The 18568-nt window shown below is 42.8% G+C and overlaps 1 protein-coding gene across 6 annotated transcripts in view; it reads right to left on the reverse strand.

Annotated features, from left to right (window-relative positions):
* HEBP1 (heme binding protein 1) overlaps nt 1-15204 on the reverse strand; it is a 48296-nt gene extending 33092 nt beyond the window's left edge. For 2 of the 6 annotated variants that reach the window (XM_082348895.1, XM_082348896.1), the window contains exons 1-3: nt 15036-15203; nt 6266-6404; nt 4326-4506 (exon numbers count right to left, since the gene is read on the reverse strand). In XM_082348895.1, the coding sequence (XP_082205021.1) occupies nt 4326-4506; nt 6266-6404; nt 15036-15113 (398 nt within the window). In that variant the 5' untranslated portion in view covers nt 15114-15203. Of the gene's footprint in view, nt 1-4325; nt 4507-6265; nt 6405-15035 lie in introns of all 6 variants that reach the window. The other 4 variants (XM_082348893.1, XM_082348892.1, XM_082348897.1 and 1 more) reach the window with 3 other exon arrangements.
* Nucleotides 15205-18568: the final 3364 nt, after the last annotated feature.

Here is an 18568-nt window from a genome sequence, read left to right on the forward strand (position 1 = left end):
ACATGGCATCTGGGAAATGGTGATCTAAGGTCACTAATATCACAAAAACAGAGGCAAGCCAACATCATGAGCCCCTGATGGAGGTACACAACACCATCTTTGAAATAACCTTGCCCAAAACTCAAACTTGAATCTGATTATGCCTCTAGTTCTGACTATGAATTTCAAGCAATACAGGGGCAGAGAAACATGTTAAAATGCCACAGTAAGGAAACCAGCAAAATTCAGACTGTGGGAAACACTAGGATAAATGATCCATAAACGGCAAGGAAAGATGAAAACGTGTGGTGGTGAGAAAATCAACAGATCAATAAAAGCTTAAAAGATGTACCAACCAATTGCAATGGATGCATCTTATTTGGACCCAGATTCAAACAAACTGTAGGAACAAATTATGAGCTAGTAAGAGAAAACTGAACACTGGATATTTAAAATTATTGTAACAGTAATGAATTGTTAAAATTTTAGGAATAATAAGATATTATTTTTGTATTTTTAAAAAGTCTTCAGTAGTCACAATGAAATATTTATGAATGAAATAATGTAATGCCTGGAATTTGCCTAAAAATAATTTAGGGTCGGGACCAGGTTGAAGTTGTGAGGATACACATGACACAAAATTGGCCTTGAGTTAATTATCATTAAAGATGAGTGATGGGTACGTAGGGTTTCATTTTCTTATTCTATCTTTCTATAAGTTTGAAGATTTCCCTACTAAAAAGTTAAAGGCAAAAGAAAAAAATTGGACCAAGTTATTATCCTGGGTTTGGAAAAAGAAATGATTAGAAACTAGTCCGTTCTGCTTGAAGTCTTATGTGACCTGACTTAATCATGTCAACCTCATTTCTTATGAAATAAGAAGGGGCAAAGAGAAAGAATAATTACTGAAACCTACTACAGGTCATAAACATTAAGCATTTTATAAATAGCATCTCAGTAAATACTGAAAGATAGTCTCTAACAATAATACTATGAGGTAGATTTTATTATCAGCACTTACAAGATGGGAAAACAAAGTCTTACAGAGGCTGAGTAACTTCCCAAGCATCATCCAGGATTCAAACTAAAATATACTTGTTCATCATATTACACCTGGCTGCTTCCCAAGACGCAGGAAAGAGGATGGAGAGGACAGAGCGGGAACTAGGAGAGGACAGAGTGGGAACTAGGATGAGACAGCTGAGACACCTGGGGCTCAAGATTTAAGGAGGTGCTCACTCTCAGGGCCAACCCTACATACACTTGGACAACTGTGAGACTGAGTGTCTCCTTAAATTTTGCACAACAGGTGCACCCGCTTCCTCACCCTAGTCCCAGCCCTGGGAAAAGATAGTCTAGGTATTCTTTAAATAGAGTTTGCTTTCTCTGCAGCCTCTGCAGTGAAGGCTGGAAAGTCTGAATGAGGGCTGGAGCAGAAGAGGTGGAGGCTCCTGTCACACAGGAGGATTTTAACAACTGGGGAGTCACTGATTATCTAGAAGAGACCTGGCTTCTGAAGGGAGGTTGAGGCCTAAAGAATAAAATCATGCAACCACTTGCACCTGTTATTCTCTAAAGTCAAGGGAACTGGACCCCAAGTAAAGCCCTGGAAACAGGACTAGAATAATAGGAGGCACATGTGCTCTGCTGAAAGGCCCACAGACCATGAATAACTAAGGCGGTAGCAGTCTGGCTCTGGCAAACGCTCCCTGCCCTTCTGGCATTCAAGGGGAGTGTGGGGTAAAAACGAAGTATCTCTAGCCCTTTATGCTCCCCAGATATTCATGACCCCAAAGTACAGATTGACTTAGATATTCTCTGAATCTCCCAGAACCCTGCTGTGGCTAATGTAGGTGTTCAGCTTAAGCTGAGGGGATATTCTCTGTATCCAAATCAGTTTGGCAACTGGCAAAGGCGTTTACTTAGATACAATGCAAATGTTTGTGTGCTGTAGGCTGAAGAAATTCAAGAAGAAAGTCAGTATTCAGTATTTCTTAATTCATCAATAATATGAATTTAGAAAGAGAAATTAAGAAATAATCCCATTTACAATTGCATCAGAAAGAACACAATACCTACAAATAAATTTAACCAAGGAGGTGAAAGATCTTCACACTGAAAACTATCAAGACATTAATGGAAAATCTGGAGAAGACACAAATAAACGGAAAGATATTCCATGCTCATGGATTAGAAGAATTAATATTGCTCAAATGTTCATATTACCCAAAGCAATCTACAGATTTAATGCAATCCTTATTAAAATTTCAATGGAATTTTTTACAGAAATAGAAAAACAATGTTAAAATTTGTATGGAACCACAAAAGACCCTGAATAGCCAAAGAAATCTGGAGAAAGAAGAACAAAGCTGACGGCATCACATTTCCTGATTTCAAACTATATTACAAAGCTATCATAATCAAAACAGTATGGTATTGGCATAAAAACAGATACAAAGATCCATGGAACAGAACAGAAAGTCCAGAAATAAACCCAGGCATACATGGTCAACTAATTTACAACAAAGAAGCCAAGAATGTACCATAGGGAAAGGACAGTCTCTTCAATAGATGGTGCTGGGAAAACTGGACAGCCACACGCAAAAGATTGAAACTGGACTACTATCTTACACCATACACAAAAGTCAACTCAAAATGGATGAAAGACTTGAACATAAGACCTGAAACTGTAAAATCCCTAGAAGAAACCATAGAGGGTAACCTCCCTGACATCGGTCTTGGCAATGATTTTTTTTGTATTTGACTCTGAAAACACAGGCAACAGAAGCAAAAATAAACAAGTGGGACTACATCAAGCTAAAAACCATCTGCACAGAAAAAGGAAACCATCCACAAAATAAAAAGGCAACATATTAAATGGGAGAAATTATTTGCAAGTCATATATATGTAATGGGTTAATATCCAAAATATATAAAAAACTAATATAACTTGAGAGTAAAAAAACCCAGACAATCAGATTAAAAAGTGGGCAGAGGATCTGAATAGACATTTTTCCAAAAAAGATATACAAATGGCCAAGAGGTACATGAAAAGGTGCTCAACATCACTAATCAGCAGGGAAATGAAAATCAAAGCCACAGTGAGATGTCACCTCACACTTGTTACAATGGCTATTATGAAAAAGACAAGAAGTAACAAGTGTTGGCAAGGATGAGGAGAAAACGGAATCCTTATGCACTGCTGCTGGGAATGTATATTGGTGCAGCCACTATGGAAAACATTATGGAAGTTCCTCACAAAATTAAAAATAGAACTACCATATGATCTAGCAATTCCACTTATGAGTATATACCTGAAGGAAATGAAATCACTAGTTTGAACAGATATCAGCACTCCTATGTTCACTGCAGCATTATTTACCATAACCAAGGTGTAGAAATGACGTAAGGGTCCATAGACAGATGAATGGATAAAGAAGATGTGGTACATACATACAATGGAATATCATTTAGCCACAAAAAGAAGGAAATCTTGCCATTTGCAACAACATGGTTGGACTGTGAAGGCATCATGCTAAATGAAATAAGTCAGACAGAGAAAGGGAAATATTGTATAATCTCACTCATATGTGGAATTAAAATAAAACAACTGAACTCACAGATACAGAGAACAGATTGGTGATTGCCAGAGGGTGGGGAGGTAGAAGGTGGGAGAACTAGGTGAAGGTGGTCAAAAGGTAGAAACATCCAGCTATAAGATAAATTAGTTCTGGGGATGTAATGTACAGCAGTGACCACAGTTAACAATATTGTACATTGTATCGTATATTTGAAAGTTACAAAGAGAGTGGATCTTAAAATTTCTCATGGGGACTTCCCTGGTAGCGCAGTGGTTAAGAATCCACCTGCCAATGCAGGGGACACGGGTTCGAGCCCTGGTCCGGGAAGATCCCACATGCTGGGGAGCAACTAAGCCCGTGAGCCACAACTACTGAGCCTGTGCTCTAGAGCCCATGCTCTGCAACAAGAGAAGCCACCGCAATGAGAAGCCCGCACATCGCAATGAAGAGTAGCCCCTGCTTGCCGCAACTAGAGAAAGCCCGCGTGCAGCAACGAAGACCTAATGCAGCCAAATAAATAAATTTGTAAAAAAAAAAAAATTTCTCATCTCAGGAAAAAAATGTGTAACTTTGTTTAATGAAGGATGTTAACTAAATGGTGGTAATCATTTCATAAGATAAACATATATCAAAGCATTATGTTGTATTTTAAACTAATGCAATATTATATGTCAATTCCATCTCAAAACTGGAAAAAAAAATGCAGATGCTCACTGCAGATGATTCACGTGCTACCCGTGTATGCCTAAAGAACCGTTTCCTTACGTGGAATAGACAGTGATGCCTTCCCTGTCTTCGATCTTAATGCTGTCATCGCTGGGAGCTGGTGGGTTGCTTTGAAACTCATTTGGAATCCGGAACCAGACTTTTAATTTCTTCTGTAGGGACCCATCGGCACTGGGGAACACGGCAAAGGAAATAGGAACTGTCATCCCCATCCCGATTCCTGAAAACACAAAACCCCACAGAGGGACGTGGGTGTTAGAGACAAAACCTGCTCAGGCCCATGGACCATCTGCTGGTCTCATTCTTCTTCCGAGACAATATTTGTTGTTCTTGAAATTTATAATAAGTATTTCAGGCATTAAAACATATCATCAGACAAAGACAAAACACCTCTTATTTGTATATTTGGAGGTAAGAGCATCGTGATTCAACTCGTCTGGAAAAAATTATTTGGTAATATATATTTAAGACTGTAAATATATCAGTATCTAATTACTTCCCATCTAATTGTTGATTTTAATGAAATAATCCAAAATATGGAAAGGGCTATAGGTAATAGGATTTTCCTTGCAGCAGAATTTATAATGGTGAAAAATTGGGATTCATATAAATGTTCAAAATAGGAATATGTCTAAGTAAATTATAGGCACATGATGTAATTCGATTTAGCTATTAATAGTTATGCTTAGGACTATTTAGCTACAGTGTAAAATAATTATGAAGTAAGTGACAGAAGCAGGATGTATTGCACAAACACTATGATTACATTTTAAAAAGCTATTAAAAAGCCCTAAAAAAATACATTCGAAGACGACAATGATTATATTAGAAAAGATGGATTAAGGGTGCTGTTTTGTTATTTTCAAAATTTTTTAATGAGTTTATAATTTTTACACATATTTTCTTCTAAAGAAAATGTTATGACAGTGCTAAGAAGGAAAAGATTTCTTCTGGACCTCTTACTGGTCAACTTATGTCCAAAGCCTGATTACTTTGGTCCTAGTAAATGTTACTAAGGTTAATACTAGTTTCTAACTTTCTCAATTATCAACTTGAGATATATCCTAAAAATTCAACACATTGTCTCTTTTTTCACCTTGTGTTCTGACCCATTTTGGGTTTGCACTGATTCCAAAGTGCAGGACAAATTAGAGAGCTAAAGAGTTAAATTCGTATTTAGATATGGTTTACATGCTAATAGGCACACTGAAACTTCAGGCCTCTCATTTTAAAAACAGGGAGGCAGCCAGCACAGACTGCCAAGTCTTTTTATTTATTTATTTGTTTGTTTGTTTATTATTTTTAGGCCATGCCATGCGGCTTGTAGGATCTTAGTTCCCCGACCAGGGATCGAACCTGGGCCCCCGGCAGTGAGAGCGCTGAGTCCTAACCACTGGACCGCCAGGGAATTCCCATGGACTGCCAAGACTTTAAGAGGGGAGCAGCCTAAGAATTCTCAGGCTCTTTATTTGCCAGAACAGAGCCAGGGACCCTCCATAATCATCACTCACTGACCCTCAGTATCCCCACACAATCTGAGCTACCAGGGGCCTGACTCTGGAGATTTCCAGCCTGGGGGCAGAGGTCCCATGTCAGAAGCTGGCCTTGTTCTGTGGCCTGGCTTCTCGTGGGCACACCTTACCCAGTCCACCAATCCAAAGACATGATAAGCAGTGTAGGGTTAAAAAATAACAAATAAACAAACAAAGAAACAAACAAACAGCGTTGTGTCTCCACACCTGGGAGAGAAGCATGAACTCAGTGCTACTGAGCGGGGATCCCACAAAGTCGGGGGAGGCCGGCATGAAGTCAGTGGGTCTCCCCAGAGCCTCCCTGCCCACGGAGCACAGCAAGTTTGTGTGCCACTGAAACAGGTAGTGACAGGTGCCTTGTGGTCCCTCCCTGTGTTTTCCATCGAGGACGTGAGACTATGCAGCCCTGGCCTATGAGACCAGAGCCAATCCTTCAGGGATACTCACCCTTGTCATTGGTGCCTCCCACATACTTCATGACTTTGGGCATTGCTTCCCGTAGAGCCTCATCCACAGGCTTATCAGTCACTTCCACTGTGGCAAACTTCCCACCTTCACAGGCCCTCTCCTCATAGGAGACCTCTCCCTAGAGGCAGAGAATATGCAGCGCTTAAGAGATATAAAGTAGCAACCTGTGATGACTCTAGAAACAGTGCAAGTCCAGTTACCAGAGGCACACACTGCTAAGGAACTTTCCATAAAGAGCCCAACTATGGTGACAGGGAAGAGACAGGCCAGAGTATGAAGGGCCATGACAAACAGGTTCTGAGATTTCTTACAGATGTAGAGACAGCAGAAAAAACGTCATATAATCAATATTCGCAGAGAAATAATAGAAGATATTACAACCCAAACCACCCAGAATGCTATAAAAATAGACTGTTCTGAGATCAAAGAGCTCTGGGAAATTAAAAATATAACAGACAGGAAAAATTCAGTGGAAAGGCTAGAAGAGAAAATTGAAGGAAATATTCTAGAAAGTCAAGTAAAAAGGCAAAGAAGTAGAAAATAGAAAAGAAAATCAAAGGATCAAGCCAAGAGATCCAAACTCTGAATAATAGGAAACCCAGGAAAAGAGAAGAGAAAATTGCAAAGGAGGAAACAAAGAAATACAGCAACAATCCCACAAAACTCTAGGGCCCCGAGATTAGCCTCAATCTAGTAGAAGGGCTGCAATTCAAGAAGAATCAGAGTAGTTCTTTTCACACTGTACTCCCAGATGCAATTCCTCTTCCCAATCTGTCTCACTAAGTCACACCCCCCCATGCCCCTCCATGACCAGCTGCACTGTCACCTCCCCCCGAAACCCTTCCTCCTTGGCAGTGATCCCCTCTCTGTGTTGAGTCTCTGACCTAAGGTCGTTACCCTTTCCCTATAGACCCACGCAGCCCTCTTTCACCCCTCTTCCTCCTCCTCACCATTTGATGTCTCATATGAAGTAGTTTTGTATTCCTGAACATGCTGTAAGGCAGTGCTTTCAAACTTTAAAAGAAACCACAATCCATAACAAGAAATACATTTTTACACCACACCCTATCATGAACATACACGTTTGAAGCAAAGTTTCACAAAATAACACTTTACCCTTATGGACTGGATGCATTATGATACATGTCTTTTCTTTTTTTTTTTTTTAAATTGAAGTATAGTTGATTTACAATGTGTTACTTTCAGATGTACAGCAAAGTGATTCAGATATATATATATATATACATATGTGTGTGTGTGTGTGTGTGTGTGTATATATATATATATATATATATATATATATATATATATATATATATATATATATATCTTTTTCAGATACTTTCCCCTTATAAGTTATTACAAAATATTGGGTATAGTTTTCTGTGCTATACAGTAGGTCCTTGTTGGTTATCTATTTAATACATATAGTAGTGTGTAAATGTTAATCCCAAACTCCTAATTTATCCCTTCCCCCACCTTACCCTTTGGTAATCATAAGTTTGTTTTCCATCCTGTGGATCTATTTCTGTTTTGTATGTAAGTTCATTTGTATCATTTTTTTAAAGATTCCACATATACGTGATACCATATGATATATATCTTTGTCTGACTTACTTCACTTAGTATGATAATCACTAGGTCCATTCATATTGCTGCAAATGGCATTGTTTCATTCTTTTTTATGGCTGAGTAATGTTCTATTGTGTATATACACTACACCTTATTTATCCATTCAACTGTCGATGGATATTTAGGTTGCTTACATGTCTTGGCTATTGTAAATAGTGCTGCAGTGAACACTGGGGTGCATGTATCTTTTCGAATTATGTTTTTTTCTGGATATATGCCCAGCAGTAGGATTTCAGGATCACATAGTAGCTCTCTCTTTACTTTTTAAAGGAACCTCCATACTATTCTCCATAGTGACATGCCTTTTCTTTCTATCCTGTTTATTTCTATTCTGCTCTACTAAAGTGAATTTTAGTCTAGTCCACGAAAGGAAAAAAAAACCTTGATCTATATTGATTTTACTCTCTGGTAATGGAACACCAGTACAGTTTGAAAAATCTGCTAGAAGGTCTTTGTGAACAGAAACTATACCCCAGAGCTTTACATGTTAGATGCTCAAAAGATATTTATTTATTGATTAAGGAGGTGCCTCTGTTACTAATGATTATAAAAAATAGACACATGATAGAGGACCTGGATGCCCCAGGCTGGTAAAACAGGCCTTCCTACGACATCTTAGACTGAAGATTCAACTTCCAAGGGGATATAATGAATCTCTAGAGGAGGGTAGGACTGTGAGTGGCCTATACAGTCTGAAAAAGTACACTTAATATTATAATCTTATACCTAGAATGCAAAAACACCTATTGTTTTTGCAATGCAAAATTGAAGGAGACTAGTGAGAAAGGGGTCAGGGAAATCTGAACATAAACCCTGAGTGCCAATTTCATATACTTCCCTCCACATGGGGCAGGGGAAATTGCACCAGACCAAGAATCGAGAGGCCACAAATTGGCCTTGACTTTGGGGCACTGTGCCTACTAATTCCGAGGACTGCTATGAGGCCCTCCCCTTAGTGAGTCTGACACTTCCAAAGAGCCTTCAGTAGCAAATTGTGTTACGTAAACTTAGGGTATTTTGCTCTTTCTGGCTCCGTCTGTCACAGCAGAGACCAGACCCAGCCTTCATTTGAGGTCCCACTGAGTCTTGCCACTTAAAATGTTTTAAATTCCAGAAATGTCACTCTGTGAGTCACAGAATTTCAGCCTGAAAGAGGTTTCAAGGTTCACCCAATCAAACTAATTTTACCAAAGAGGAAATGAACCAGAGACACTGAGTTGCCCAAGACCACACAGCTGCTGAGTGGTGAAGCTGGAACCAGAATTCAAATCCCCAAACTCTGGTCTAATGCTTGCCACAAGGCTCTATGCTCCACAGGGGATGAATTGGATGTTTTTTTAACCTCTTTCTGTAGCTACTGAGGTAGTTATTTCTGACAGACATTTGTAGGTTCGTGTCACACTCAGAACTGGGCCATCAAAAGTCATTCAATGCAGCTCCTTCTCTTACAAATGAAGAAACCAGTGACCAATTCTCACGGGAGAAAGAGCTGGCTGGCTCTCTCCTTTGTTTTCTTTCCTTCTTTTATTCATTCAACCAACTAAAGAGATGAAAGACATGGTCCCTGACATCAGGAGGCATGGTCTAACAGAAGTAGCCAGGAAAACAGGTTATAAATCTGACGATATGTTTAAGGGGAGAGGCGCTCCAGGGCAGTGTGGGAGCATGGAAGAGGACCACCTAGGTTAGTTTGGGGGACATGGGTGTCTGTTTACAAGTTTGGGTAGGCCAAGCTGCATTTGAGGTGCTTACAGATCATCCAACTGGACATTCAGTCACCGATGCACTGATTCATCGAATAAACATCTACTGAAAACCTCTGCCAGGTGCTACAGATTTGGAGATTAATATGATACAGGAAGTCTAGTTGGATGGTGAGAAGAACTACGTAATTATTATATGATGTAGTAAATGCTCTGATAGTTTAGGGAGGGCAATTTCAGGTAGCAGGCACCCTAGGGGTAAAAGCAATGAGCTGAATAACATTATGATGACGGTGAAAAATATAAGTAGTTCACTGCCACTGGAGCAAGAACTGTCCAGCAGGGCATGGCAAGAAAGGAGGCCAGAGACTCTGGCAGGGGCCAGACTTCCGAAGATCTGAAGGCTCTCACAGGGAGTTGGATTTTGGAACCACTAGTCCAATGACGGTGATCTGACAGCAAGTCCATTTCATCTACCCCAAATTAGTTCAACCTACTTTTGTGATCTAAATATAGGGTTTTGCAGGCGTGTCTGAGTCTTGAGTGAGCATGTTCTCAGCTTGTTCCCCGAGGCAGGAAAGTCCACGGCTAGAAAGGAACGGCTGCTGAGAAAGGAATCCAGTTTGATTCAGGGAGCCCAGCCCCCATGATAACTCTACCATCCTTTAAGGCTGAGCTTAACTCTACCTCTTCTTCCTGAATGATCCTGTCTTCCCATGAACTTCAAAGACAGGTGACACTAGAGCTGGAAGGGCGCTTACAAATCCATTGGTTCATCTGTCTCTTGTTACAGATGAGCAAACCGTCCATTGTACAGTTGGACACATGGGTCTGGACTCAGCAGGGGCCTGGCTCAGTTAGGATGCATCAGCATAACGGGCAACCAAAGCTGGGAATGAGGCTGTGTTGCCCAGGGAACATACACAGAGCATTCTATATAAATTAATCACGTTAATTAATCCCCCGCCTAAAAGCTGTCATTCACCAAGTTCTTAACTTATCTGTGATGGCCCAGGCACCACTGAGCTTCTTCCTACTTTGCCGGCCATACCCCGAGCACCTCCTCACTGGCCTTCTGCTATTTCCTTCAATGCCACGGTCATTCCTGCCTCAGGGCCTCCATACCTGCCTCTTCCTCTGCCTGGGGGATTCCTTTCCTGTCTCTGCCCAATGAATCCCCACTCACCCAACAGGTCCCAACCTAAAAAGTCACTTCCTCAGAGAGGATCCCAGTTTAAAACAGGTTCCCCATGATATTTTCATAAGCCCTTGTATTTTCACAACATAGTATATTGTAATTATAATTACAATGGAATTATAATGGAAGATAATTACAATGGAAATTGTGATGGAATAATAGTGTGTTTAATCTCCAACTGCAATCGTTAAGTCCCATGGGGTCAGGGACTGTCTGTATTGTGTACCGCTGTATCTCCCAGCGTCTAAGACCACGTCTTACACATATATATAGTAGGCCCTCTATAAGGATTTGTGGGAAAGGAGGCCGTGGAGTGAAGCCTGGCTTTACTCTAATGAAAAGGAATATGGTAGCCATAGCTGGCTGGAGAGATGAGAACCTAGCCTAACTATATATATCCATCCTGGAGGAAGGTTGCGCCACATTGTCTGAACGTGGTTCTCCAACAAGTACTGCCTGTTTTCACAGCATCTATGTCTGTAACTTCTCATTTGAACCACTGGATCACTATGAAAATTTAGCTTTGAGAGATGGATATTATCCAACTATTCTGATTTTCCAGGGAGCTGAATTTAAATAGAGTTCTATTTCTGCAGAAAATAAAGCACCTAAGTTAACACCGTTAGCACATGTGATTCTTCAAATTTAACATCTTGAGTGCATTTCCTTGTTACGTGTAACAAAATAATGGCCTTCCCTCACCCCACATTCAGCTAGCTTGTGCTCCCACGTCAGTAACTAGATGAGGATTTCAGCCAGTGGCCACAAATAGCAGTTTTCAACATTCAGTGGGAACCCTGGTCAAGTTCAAGTCCCAGACAGAGATGTTGCAAGAATGCCTCTTGCTATGAGATTTGCAAGGTCCTTTGCAAGGCTGTTTTTTTTTCTCTTGCCACCTGCTGTGGTTGGTATACATGCTGATTTTGGAAGCCAGCTTTCTCACTATAAGAAAACAACAATAATTATTATAATAATGATCAACCTAACTGAGTACTTTCTATGTGTCACGTATTATTTTAAACAACCCTGTGAAGAAGTAAGTGTTTTCATCTTCACTTTCGGATGAAAACAAGAGGTTAAGTAACGTGCCCAAGATACAGTGGCCAAGAGGTGGGGTAAGGATTCCAAGCCAGGCAGTGGGGTCCTCATCAACGTGCACAGGCTGGAAACAAATCCCATAAAGATGTCCATTACTAATATCAGTCCTGCTCTCAGCAGCCACAAGACCCACCCAACCCCACACAGAGAGCTGTGTGTCCTCCTCCCACCCCAAGCAATGCAGAAGGACCTGATAAGGTCCGCAGCAGCCTGGGCCTCCCCACCAGGTGCCTGGAATCAGCCCTGAACATCTGGTTGAGTCTGACTTTGAGCTACGTGGGGCACCCTGTGTAACATATTCATTCACCCAGGAAAGTGAACAATGGTTTCTGACCCAGACTCTTTCCAGGAAGAGAGAGATCATTTCAGAAAGAGGCTCTCTTCACAATAACAACACCCTGAATTTGTACATTTTTAAAAAAAAGATTACAAGGATCTTCGACTGTTTAATTCATTGTCACATAAGGCATTGTCATTCTCATCTTACAGCTGAGGAATTTCAGGGTTCAGAGTGGTTGAGAGGTTAAGTAACTTAACCCAAATTACCTGGAAAACTAAGGGAAAGCTAACAATCAAGTGCTAGGTATTTTGTTGAACAATTTATAATTGGTTTTCTCCTTTAAATTTCAGAACAATGTTATAAGACGTGGATTATTATTTTCTCTCATGATTAGCATCAGAGAGGTTAAATGGGCCGTGACCACGAAGCTAGTAAGAGTGGAGCTGAAGTGAGTTCCAACATAACGATATTACTACATTTGTAGGGTGTATTAGTCTACAAATCATTTTCATGTTTCTTAAACAATTTAATATTTCTAGCAACTCTGGGAGTGGATGGGGAGGATATTTTGATACCCTTTCTACAGTTGCAGGCACTGAGGTTCATTCAGGTTAAATGATTTGCTTCAGCCTGGTAACAATATCCCGTATGGCTCCACATTCTTATCGAATGTTGAGGGAAGATGCTTATCAGGGAGCTGCATTTATCCCTGGAGACACCAAATCAGTGGCAGGTGACACTGTACTATAAGGGGCTAACAGAAAACCAAATGACTGGAGCGTTCTGAACAGAGGCACCTTGATTCAGAGAATTGATTTCACAGATCATAAAAGAGCTGAGATGCCCAACAGGGACAGTGAAGCAACCCTGAGGTTAGTAAGTGCCCTACAGAGGTAGAGGGAGGCTGATCTTTTACCTGAGCTCAGATACCTGGATCACTTGGTGAGAACCAGAACCACGGTGGCCTGGCTAGCAAGAGCTGGAGCCCCAGAGAAGCTCCTGCTTCCAGAGACCTGATAGGGAGGAGAAGGAGTGGGAGAAATACCCTGGCCTCTCCCTTCTTCCTGCCCTCCTATTTCCCTCTAGTGCCTCCCACTGGGAGCCCAGACCCTCAGCCTGCATTGCAAATAACTGTTAACACCAAAGACAAAGTGAGCCCAATTCTACTACAGAAAGGAAAGTTCTCTGCAAGCTGTGGGTAACACGTGGGCTCCTCAAGTGTCAGGGCCAACGAGGCCCCTAGAGATCATCGGGCCGAGTCCACAGGCTGGTATGCACACAGGCGACATCCCACCACAGACAGATCCTCCTGCCTACCTGACCCACAGGGTTTACAAACATTTGTAACAGTTAAAACTGACACAGTTGTCCTACTTAAAACCATAGCCTCACCCCTAACACTCTCTAGGCCCTCCTCCCCTTCCCTGCTTTATTTTTGATCACAGCACTCATCACCACCTGATACATCAAATATTTGACTTACTTGTTCATTAGTCACTAAAGGAGAAGTTCCATGAGGACAGGGATTTTTGCCAGTTTTGTCCACTGCTTTATCCCCGTTGCCTATAAGAGTACCTGGCCCACTCAACAGTTATTTGTTGAATGAATAAATTTTAACTTTAGAGATTTCACATGAAGAGTCTGGATTGCTGGTTTTCCTGAAAAACCCAGCAACCCTGGTTCACATCACTGCATGACAACTGCCTGGAATTACCCTTTGCAGATGGGGACTTGAGTTCTCTGTCTCCAACTTGCCTCAGTTCGCACCCTGCCTTATAGTTTGTCACTCATTTTCATTATGCGCCTGGCTGCTTGTAGGCACCTGAATAGGTCACCTTTGATCAGGGCTAAAGTGCTTATTCTACGTACGGCTAAGGAAACAGATAGAGACAGATGAAGTAACAGGCCTCTGGCTACAGCTGCTTGAAGAGTCCAGACTCTAGTTGAGGGCTTTTGTGTGATGATCAATGTAATGGGTACCTGACTTTGGCCCCCCAGACAACACGGTCCTTTAACAGATGAAGCACTGGGCAGGGAGCTGAGTACACAGCCGCGAGGTGCGCAAGGTACCTGCCCACAAGGAGATTATCATCTAGTGGCAGATTTCTTGTTTTCAGGGGGCAGTCCAACTTGCCTGGGTGCGCACTAATGTTAGTTTGGGGGAAAAGTGCAATGATGCCCTCCTCACTCATCCTGTATTCTAGGCGTCCAACTCCCATAGGCCAACAAGCCATTTGACAGCTCTGGGCCTTTGCACGGGCTCTTCTTGTTTCTGTGCATTCCTGCACATCCCTGAGGCCTAGCTGACGACAGTTCCTCTGCGCAGGCCCCACTATCACCCCCTGGCAGAACGGACTGCTCCTTCCCCTGCGCTCCCGGCCTTGAACAGTTACCTCCTTCGCAGCGCAGATCTTGTTCTATTATATTCAGTTCGCCACCAAGGACAGTTTGGGAGTTTCTTAAGGACAAGCACTTTTTCAGTCTTTCCTGCAACCGAAGGCCTCTCAGCGAACAAATATTCATAAAGTTTGGAATGTTTAAATGGACGAATGCATTCAAGAGGCGCAGTCCATCTCGGTAAGCTGGGATTCTCCCCTCAAACCCATCCTGCCTCTTTGGCTCCCCTCCTCGCAGCACAGCCCTTCGCCCCGCTGCACCCGACCTCCTACTCCCCTCCTTCCCAGTCCAAGCGCTGGGCATCGGAGGGCCGTACCCACGGCAGACGCCAGAACGCACAAGCCCGGGCACGTTCCTGCCCCACCTAACCACGCTCCAGCCGCGAACAGGGTGCGGTGGGCGCGGCCCCCCTTCCGGTCCCCGGCAGCCCTGTGGGCCTACCTTGTCCCCTTTGCTCAGGATCTGCCAAGGCCAAGTCTCTACGCTCCCAAACAGCGAGTTCTTGATCATGCCCAACATGGTGTCGCCGCGGCGCTCTGGATGCGCGGGTACACGCTGTGTGGCCGCTGCGGCTGGCGTCAGCTGGGCTACCCGGAGGGACAGGGGGGGAGGGCGGGGCGTGGCGAGCGGGGAGGGCGTAGCGTGACGAATGGGCGAGGCGAGCGGGGGGTGGGCGGGGCGCCTCGGGCTCCGCCCCTCGGAACGCGCTCGGGGAGGTGGGACTCGGCGGGAGGGGCGGCGCAGGGGTCGCGCTCTGACGCCTGCCGGCCGCCCACCAGGGGCGCGGGGCGGTGGGTGAGCACGTCGTCCTCTGCTCGCCCTGTCTCCTGTACTGGCTCTGACCTCTTCCCTGGGGGCCTGAAACAGATGCGCCCCGGTGTGGGATTTAGGCAGCGGTGGTGAACACCCCGCTCTCCACCCTCCCAGACTGTCCCCCGCCGTGTCCTCTCTCAGGTACCTGGGCGCTAAACTGCAGAACTTTCGGATTCCTCGCGTGCTTTGCCGGGCCTCCACCCTCAGGCCCTGTCCCCAGGCAGGTGCTATATCAGGTTCACAGTCTTTGTAGCCTCCGCCCTTAGGGACCCCTGGCTGCAGCATCTCCACCGACAGGTGTCCTATTTTGCCCTCCGCCCCTGCCACCTCTCATCCAGACGATTGAAAAAGCATCTTAACTAGTTTTCTACTTAGCACTTTCTTTCTCCAGCCCGTTTTAATCACAGATTCTACGTTAATTTCCCAAATCACAGCTTTGCTCATTCACTTCTTCCGTTCAAAACCTTCTAACCACTTTTATTACCATTTATTGAGTGTCTGCTCTCCCTGCCAAATACTTTACAAATATTCCCTTTCCTCCTCACAGCACTAAATGTATTTTATAGTCATTTTACAAAGGAGGAACTGAAACTCAAAATAATTATGACTTTCCCAGTAAAGTGACTTTAAAAGAATAAAATGACTTTCCCAAGGTCAAAAACCAGTGTGAGGTTTGGTCAGGATTTGAATCTGTGACTGTGGTTCAGTGTCCATCATGCTTTTGTTGCACCCCTGTCACCCAGACTTTCACAGATCTCCATACACCCTCTGAATTCTGCCACTGTGCCACGCTGACGCCTCCATCAGGACGTCCCCTGCTTCTAACTCACCCCCTGAAATTCGACTTCTCTGAAAATACAACTTTCACTGTGTTTCCAGGAACAATGTGCTCTTTCTGTCTGAACTCATGGTACCATTTTGTTTATTCAAAGGTTCTGTCCACATGAGGGTTCTTCTTGCACAGTTCCCCACTGGTTACACTGTCATCTGAATTTATTAAACTAATTGTTAGCCTGATTTGTGCAGGCTGCTCTGACCCAACGCTGAGGAACCTCTTGCTGTGCCTGCCTCTTGGGAAAGAAGACCTTGAACCTGAGCCAGGGAGTAGGAATCAATAATGGTGATGCTGATGACCTCCAGTTTTGTGGTAACAGATATTAACTTTATTACTTACGGATAAAACGATTTACTTTTTGGCAAATATTTGTTGATTGCTATTAAAGAAATGGCCATTTAATTATTTTATATTTTCTTGGCTCTTATATAAGAGGCTATTGATTATAAGAGGCATGCTATTTTATGTGCTATTAAGATAGAAAACAACTGCTAACAAGTAAACTGTGATGTTCAATTGATTTTACAGCATCCAGAGATATTAAAGTATGAGGTAGCATGCAGCTTACAATTCATGAGAAAGTATGTTGCTTTGTAAGCGTCCCTGAGTATTTTTGCTGCTCATAGGTATGTCCCTTTATTACAGATGAAGCTCTTAAAGGGCAAAGATCTATTTTTCTTTAGCCTTTTCCTCTCTCACCACACCCAGGGGTTGCTTAATAACTGTCAAATGATTAACAAAACTGTTCTTGATATTAGAGCTAATCATCTATTTTAGTTACTAAACTAGGTACAATGAAATGGGGCCTAATTCTCCCTTGGGTCACGTAGCAAAAGCATTTGGAAATCAGAAGACATCTGGTCAGAAGATTACAGGCCTCAGTTTCTACATCTGCAAAGTTGGGGTAATAATGTCACCTCGCAGTGCTGCAGAGTGGATTAAAAGAGCCTGTCAGGCACTTAAAAGCACTGTGTACACTGTTAAGGGCTAGACTCTCTCCCGCCCCTGGTTGAGTTGGTTCTGCTACCAAGAACTGAACCCAGCTACTTCAAGAGCATGGCATAAATGCATCATTTTAAAGCACAGATTATTAGGTATTTTCCTTTATCTAAAGACTTTGATGTGGTATGAGACACTTTCCTTTGCAATTTATTAAGTATTATGACTGAATAATGTTCTGTGTGTGTGTGTGTGTGCGTGCACGTGTGTGCTGTAGGCAAAAGATGTATGTATTTTTGCAATAGTTTTAATAAAAATATTATTACAATGAAGCAGAATTTGGTAGGAGAGAAATAATAATAACTTACACTTATTGAGGGCTGGTTATGAGCTGGTAAGCATCATAAGTGCTCTATTTGCTTTATCACATTTAACCTTCACAGTAACCCTAGGAGGAAGGTACTATTATTTCCTCAACATTGCAGATTAGGAAATTGGGGCTTGGAGAGGGTAGGTTATCTACCTAAGAGCAGGCAGCTAGTAACAAGCCTGTGCTTTTTTTTTTTATATACCAAATCTGCTCACATTTATTTATTTATTTATTTTTGGCTGTGTTGGGTCCTCGTTTCTGTGCGAGGGCTTTCTCCAGTTGTGGCAGGCGGGGGCCACTCTTCATCGCGGTGCACGGCCCTCTCACTATCGCGGCCTCTCTTGTTGCGGAGCACAGGCTCCAGACACGCAGGCTCAGTAGTTGTGGCTCACGGGCCTAGTTGCTCTGCGGCATGTGGGATCCTCCCAGACCAGGGCACGAACCCGTGTCCACTGCATTAGCAGGCAGATTCTCAACCACTGCGCCACCAGGGAAGCCCCAAGCCTGTGCTTTTACTCAACACTTCTCTCGCTGCCTAGGGCTGTCAGTGCAGGAAGTTGAACTCCAACTTTCAAATCACCAAGTGCGGAAAACGGTGGGAAAAAAGACACCAGAGGACTTTACAGTTAATCAGAGCAGTTGCTGCAGCTCTTGTATTTGTTTCCTTGGAAATGATACCCAGGGAAAGAGATTAGTTCAAAAGATCAGGGTTGAACGAAATAGTGCCATTTGCAGAGATGTGGATGGACCTAGAGATTGTCATACAGAGTGAAATAAGTCAGAAAGAGAAAAACAAGTATCGTATAATATCGCTTATATGTGAATTCTAGAAAAATGGTACAGGTGGACTTATTTGCAAAGCAGAAATAGAGTCACAGATGTAGAGAACAAACTTATGGTTACCAAAGTGGGAAGGGAGGGATGGGATGAATTGGGAGATTGGGATTGACATATATACACTACTGTGTATAAAATAGATGACTACAGAGAACCTAAAAAAAAAAAAAAAAAAAAGAC

This window comes from Balaenoptera borealis (genome assembly GCF_965194805.1).
Source record: "Balaenoptera borealis genome assembly, chromosome: 13".
Lineage (NCBI taxonomy): Eukaryota > Metazoa > Chordata > Mammalia > Artiodactyla > Balaenopteridae > Balaenoptera > Balaenoptera borealis.